The 7,231-nt window shown below is 27.9% G+C and overlaps 2 protein-coding genes across 2 annotated transcripts; one reads left to right on the top strand and one right to left on the bottom strand.

Annotated features, from left to right (window-relative positions):
- Positions 1–2,779: 2,779 nt before the first annotated feature.
- Positions 2,780–3,592, top strand: LOAG_08883 (hypothetical protein; the record flags this gene model as incomplete). Its single annotated transcript, XM_003144412.1, has 2 exons — positions 2,780–2,828; positions 3,141–3,592. 2 exons carry the CDS (start codon positions 2,780–2,782, stop codon positions 3,590–3,592), a joined length of 501 nt encoding a protein of 166 aa, XP_003144460.1.
- Positions 3,593–4,504: 912 nt separating this feature from the next.
- Positions 4,505–7,067, bottom strand: LOAG_08881 (hypothetical protein; the record flags this gene model as incomplete). Its single annotated transcript, XM_003144411.1, has 3 exons — positions 4,505–4,636; positions 5,940–6,030; positions 6,982–7,067. 3 exons carry the CDS (start codon positions 7,065–7,067, stop codon positions 4,505–4,507), a joined length of 309 nt encoding a protein of 102 aa, XP_003144459.1.
- Positions 7,068–7,231: the final 164 nt, after the last annotated feature.

Genomic DNA, 7,231 nt, shown 5'->3' with positions numbered 1-7,231 from the left:
ATAATATTTGAATAATTTTTCATCATATATATATCGTAAAACAATGTTAAATTATTTCAGCTCTGAATGTGACAATTGTAAATGTTACCATTTACCATTTTCAGTCGAATTGTTACAGTTTTTAAATTCAAATTTAACGATATTTGAGCAAAATTTTATTTTTTGTTAGTTTTATCAAACAATTATTAATAGTTTACGACTACAGTAACACAGTAACTACTACAACTGCTGTTACTACAACAATAAAAATGTTCAAGTATTATATGATGATATTCAATGCTAATGTTATAAAACAGCAGCAACAAAAACAACGACAATAACAACAACAACAATAACAACAGCAACTACTACCATAAATATGTCGGCGAAATATTATGCCATTTTATTGAGTGTTACAACAACAACTACTACTGCTGTAATTATTATTATTGTTATCGCATTTATCGATTGCTAATTAAAACTGTCTTTTTTAAATCAACAAATAATTTCTATAAAACAAAAATACAAACTATTTGTTATATTATCTGTCTATTTCTCTCCTCTTTTCACGAGAAAATTTTTGGTAAATTATTTTTTGCCCTGAAATCGGGAAAGAGCAGGATGAAGAAGGGAGGAAAAAGTACTTTTTTCAATTATTCGAAACTTTTTTTTTGTCAACAAAAGATTTTGATGGAAAAATGGTATGAGTTGAAGTGAAAAGTAAAGGATAGATAAAAGAGAAGGAAGGATTTTGTGATGAATGCATATATTACAAGGACGAATTTTGAGAGGAAAGAGTTACAGTAGTCAAGGTCCCCATGCCTATCCCTGTCCTCATCCCTGTCACCATCCTCATGCTCGTCACCCATAAAGTAATGTTGAATTAAAATAGGATGCAAACCTCGGACTATCGCCATCCTCCCTTCATCCTCATCCCATCCACATATTTTATATCCAATAATTCCAGTACTTTATATACACAGACATGCATTTTCACAAATTAAAACATTTCGATATATTTCGATATCTATAATGAATTATGACTTTTCGAAAATAATTCACAGAAAAGGAGAAGAAAGTGATAAAAGAAAAGTTATCATGAGAACAAACTGTAAAGGGAGAAGAAAGAAATGAAAATTAATTCGGTCATATTTCACAAAGTGTTTCGCATGTATACCGGAATTCACATATCCTTATATTCCGGAATAGTTAATGTTCTAGTATAACAAGATCAGAATCCGGTTGATAATTTTAAATTATTATTTCTTTTTTCGAATTATAATTCTTTTTTGTGTTTTACTTTTATATAAATTAAAAGACCCGAATTAAATACTGATACATATATTATTTGAAAACATCAGAAAATTATTAATCAATATTTAAGTAATGATGCTATTATTGATAGTGTGAATTTTCTCGTATTCTTTCTTAATGTTAAATTGAAATATTAACTATTTATTGCTAAAGTCACATTGTAGAACAAATTGTCAAATTTAAATAAATGTTTTTCGAAAACAAAGACAAGCGATCGAACAAACTTTTGGAATTTGTTTGAGATTTTTAAATTAATTTGTTGAAATTGTTAATGATCAACAAGTCAGCATGTTAATGAAAAACTTGAAATCATGCAAATTTTATCCTGATGAAAAAATTAAAAAAATAAATGAACCAATAATAAGTAAGCTAAAATAGAATGACGAAAATGATAGATAGTATTTTTTTAATGCTTTTTTTTCGATATTTCTTTTTCCTTTTCTCGTCTCCAAAAAAGATTCCAAACACTGAAAACAAAAAATGGAAAAAAAATCAATACTTCATATTTACATTTCATAGAAATTTTTTCCCATAATATCATAAATAATATTTTGAATTTGTCAAATCATTTTTATCTTTTACATGCGCAGTTCATTCGATGACATTATAGCCTCATATTCTTTCTCTTCCAGCAATTATTTTTTGAGCTAAAAAAAAAGAATTTTTCCCCCACTCACTTTCCATTTCATATTTTAATTGTTTCGTCTATTTTCTTGGGAATGTGAAGTGAACTAGATATTACTTAAAAGTTTTACCCGAAAGATCAATGATTAATCCGGTGGACTTTCTCATGCTTTCATTTCATTTCCATCATATGAGGTAGTAATGGTGTAGTGGTCATCGGTCATCGGCAAATTTTTTTCCCAATCTTTGTTTACAAATGTTGGTGAAGATCAGAGAAAAGGCGAAAAAAAAAGGTCAAAGTATCGTACATTGGATTTGAATTTGCAGAAAAAAAATTTCCCATCATATCCATGAGAAAATATTAGCTTTCACTTGATTAATTTTACAAATGAATCTATTTATTGTTAAAATGATTTCGAAAAGATTGAAATTATTGAAAGTTTACTTAGCGTCAGTGATTGGCTCTTTCTTTTTTGGAATTGTGGCCAAAAAGCCAATAAGATTGATGAAGTAATTAATTGGCTTGCAATTAACACTTCATTTTTCTCTTTTGCTTTTATCTTCGTTTCTTCTCATTCCTTATTTATTCATGCATTCATTCCATTCATTAATTATTTCACAGATAATTAGCAATATGATTAAGCTTTTCTCGAACACATATATTATGCTTGAATCTACACACATATATACAAGTATTTCGATATATTATACAGTATTTATGTAAACTTATCATATTTATGCATAAATTAATCATACTTCATAACAGTTTTGCATGTATTCTTTATATATTTATTTAATACATATTACTTTTATTACAAATACACTGTATACTATATTAAATTTACATTTTAGCCAATGAGAAATGAGATTGAAACCCATAAATGATATATTGAATTTTCATACGATGATTGGTTTAATAGTCATAATAATAATTGGGATTTTAAATTAATTTCAGAAGTCAATTTTGAATAAATTCAATCAACGAGTTTCAAATGTAATTATTGTTGATACCATTATAAAGAAATTTTTCAGTTAGTAATAATTTTTTTCTTTTCATTAGTGATTTAATGAGTTTTTTTGCTTGGAATCTCTTAAACACTAATCTTTTCTTCCTTCTCTTTTTTTAGGATTTTTTAAATTTCAAAAAAAGGAAAATTTTTCAACGTTTCCTTTAATAGCTATTTTGATATTTATCTATACAAAACTGACATAATCATTTGTAGATCTCTTCTATTGCTCTCACTTATTGTTTTATCTTTCCTTTCCATTTCTTTTTCCCTTTCCTATCCATTTTTTTTTTCACTTTCCCTTAACATTCAATCACTTTCCTTTTCTTGATACGGTAATTTTGACGGTGCCAACTTGGGGAAGTAAGGATGAAGAGGTTCATGGGAAGGAAAAAGACGGAAGGCTTAATCATGAATACCTTGGATTGTACCCCCTGTTGTGTAGGAACATGTGTCGAATGTATGCATGCCAATGTCGTCTCCCTGGTATCTGTCCCCCTGATGCGATGCAACAATTAACCGATCACTTCGGATACAATCAGCTATCCGCTACTCTTGCCCGATTAAAGACTGAAAACTGCACAATTCACTACGGGGTGTCTAGGTGTACATCCGAAAAATACATACACAAATGGATACTTACAACAACTGATACAGTAATTTTGTGATGAACCCATCGAATCATATTCGATTGAGTGGATACTTGGAAGGTTCAGGTTTATCTGTTACTAGAGGTACTTCAAAACGATTACAAATCATTTGTTGATTGAAAACATCGGCTTCTGTATGGTGAAAAGAAAAAAAAATATCTGACCATATTTTTTACCGTATGTAACTAACATATGAGAAGTGTGTATTTCATCATTAAGACAAATTTAAATTTGTCCTAATTCTCAATCTATAAGATTAAATTTTTTGATTTGCAATTTCAAAAAACTATAATTTGGAAAAAAAATTCATTTATTTATTTTTAAAGTATAATTTTATACGGAAAATAAATGAGATGACATTGAAAAAATTTTGATTTCTTAACATCGTTCAGCATTAATTGAATAGTGTATGAAATAAAATTTTGATCAATGATTAGATTGATTAAAGATATCAAATATTTAGCTTTGGTCTTCATAGAGTTAAATGTTGGAAATATGGCCTAAACCAATGAGATAAATTTTCACTTTTTCATATAAATATTGCAAATTTAAATTTATATGGATAAAACTTAAAACTTCCAAATTCTCACTGAATAAGCGAATAACTCATATTCATCGATATGCAAAAAATTAACTGATAAAGACCCAAACACTAACTGATAACCAAAGTATTTGTTGTTAGTAATGTTAGCAATTTCAATCTTTGCTCTTTGAAATATTATCATTTTCTCCTTCTTAAAGTATTTTATAAAAAAAGGCAATAAAAGAAGTTGTTTTGAATATTAATTGTTTCATATAATAGATAAAAATTTCTCATTCTATTTTTCCAAAGGTAATAATTTCAAATGGCCAAAATTTCTAGTTTATTGGGAAAAGAAAAATTAGTCCCCTGGGAATGATCGGGATACAAGGAAGTAAAAATAGGTGAATTCATATATAGCATGGTAAAATTTCCAGGTCTGTTACCACTTCCTTCCTCTTTTCTTCTTCAAAGCTATCGTATCCGTAGCATAGATGGCTGGGAACTTCGAAATTTTCCGGTCGAACGATTCCGGATAATACCTTTAAAATTTACATTGAATAAGTAAACTTCTTCCGAGAAACACTAAACATTCGCACATCTCAACAACAGTAATCATTTTTGGTTCATTAAATTTGTTCGTTTAGCCCAGCTTCAAGTGATAAATAAAAAAAAAGTCAGCCGCAAATCGAACTGATAAAATGTTCAATCTGTCAGACCATAAGCATATGAATCATCAAAAAATAATTATTTCTCATAAAATAGCTAATTATATAAACTATCAAGCAAAGACAAAATTTCGAAATTTAAAGAAATTGTAATGTATGCAAAAAAATCGAATAATAAAGTTAATTAATTATTAATCATATGATAAATTACTTAATACGTCATATTTATAAATTCCCTTTGTTTGTTTTTTTTTTAATTCTCCTTTTTTACCATATTTTAATGAAATAAAAAGAAATATTTCACAAGAAAACAGTCAATTAATTGTTATGGGAATAATTCAACGCTTTGTTACCACCAAATGACAGATGGACATGTCAATGTGTCACATTTGTGATAGGTGACATTTTACGATTGCGATAAGATTTGGTCATCGATAACAGGCATAGGAACAATCTGATCATACATACCTTTAACTGATTTGGCAATCCTCAAGGACACAATATCTATCCATATTTATATGTATCAATATATTATTAATTATGTTATGCAATTTTTAATACGCAAGTGACAATGCCGCAATTTTTAAGGACAATAATTTCGCTGGAAAAGTTTGCGGAAATTTTTTACGAAAAAAAAATAAAAATATAAAGTAATATGAAATTACAGATTTTAATTGTTTCATTATAAAGCAAATATTAGCTTGATAAACTTTTTTTTTTGCGAAAGTAAGAAGAAGAAAAATCTGTGGTAAATTAAGAGATCAATAAAAATTATTAATTAATAGTTTATCTGGCATTTTCAATTAATGATTTTTGTTTTTTGGAATCAATAATTATCATATAGTTATCTATAATTTGACTTAATATTAGCAATGAATTATTCAAATAGATTTATTAAATAAGGGATAAAACAATTAAAGGAATTAATAGAAATGATTGGATATTTAAAAGTTGAAAGTTTTGGGCATTTATATTTTGTGGAAACAAAAAATTTTGACAAAAAATTTAAAGAACTTTCAAAAGGATTACAATATACATGCTAAAAAGAGTTAACATACAATTGGTTATTAAAGAAAAAAAATGAATAAATCAATACTTATGGAAATTTCAACGATTTTCTTTTCGCTTCATACCAAATTTAATTATTTCGTTAAAATAAAATAAAATTTAGACTTACACCTTTTAAACCACTAATTAATCCGGCCATCCCACTAACTGGAAATGTTAACTGTTCAACAGTGTTAAAGACATCATTGGAGCTTATCAACCTAAACTAATTAGGTCAAAAGGAGTGAAAGTATCATAAAGATCCTCCTATAACTAGTTTCGAAAAAGAGCAATAGCATGGTGAAAACAAAAATGCTGCATGCAAGTGCGCGCAACAAGTCAGACGACAAATGACATAAAAATAAGGATAATAATGCAGAACCGGGAATGCAGTAAACTGGGTGTGGCACCGCAATGCAGTTAATCCGCCCGTAATTGAGGCTTGCAAGATCTATCATGGCTTATAACGAATGAAGATGGAATGAAATTCAAATAATGCAAAAATTTTTTTCTTCCATACACAAAAGTTGTATTGTATAAAAATGTTGCATGCAAATTGCAATTCACAATGAATACTGCAAAAAGTAAACAAAATAAAAATTAGTGAAGAAATAGCAAGCAAGAAAAAAACATTTATATTGAAAATGTTCAAGTTTGCTTGCATTTTATACAGTTATGAAAAAGAAAAGCAAAAAAGCAAACAAAAAAATATTTGTATTATTGGCTAATTTTTCGTTCCGTTGATAATACGGTAAAGTTTGATGAATTTTCTTTTTTTAAAAAATAATTCATTCAAATGGTAGCTTTTTTTCCTTATTACTGATTGAAAGATAGCATTCATTAATTTGTTTATTAATTATCTGATTCATTCTCCAGTGATAAAATCATTATTTAGAAAATAAAACAAAAGAAAATAAGATGCCAAGATAATATTCAACATGATACATCTGTAAGCATTGAAAGTAAATTGTTCAGTAATTACCAATCATCATCCTTATTCGTTATCCATCTATACACACAAACATAGACAACACACATACACACACATAGACACACACACACACACATACACTCACATATACACACCTGTATAAATACATATTTGATATAATTTGATATATACATGTGCGCAAATTATGTGTCATTTTAGTAGTGATGGCAATTTAGCCAACTTTTCGGGCGGCATTTTCACTTGTAGATGTAGAGCACCTCCATGTCTATCCAGTTTGTCCATCAAGTTTGTCCAACTATCCGTCATTAATATTCATTCATGTCCTTCTCTTCACCATTAAAATCCCCAATCATTTTTCAAGTTGGTGACTTTCTCTTCTCTTCCTTTTTTTTCTTTTTTTTTAAAAAAAATTGTTGTGATTCCCTTTCTCTCTTTCTCACTCTCTCTCTCTTCTTTAAACTTACTTTAAA

This window comes from Loa loa (genome assembly GCF_000183805.2).
Source record: "Loa loa unplaced genomic scaffold supercont3.96, whole genome shotgun sequence".
In the NCBI taxonomy this organism is placed as follows: domain Eukaryota; kingdom Metazoa; phylum Nematoda; class Chromadorea; order Rhabditida; family Onchocercidae; genus Loa; species Loa loa.
The sequence above is the reverse complement of the archived record's forward strand: the minus strand, read 5'-3'. Positions and strand labels throughout refer to the sequence as shown.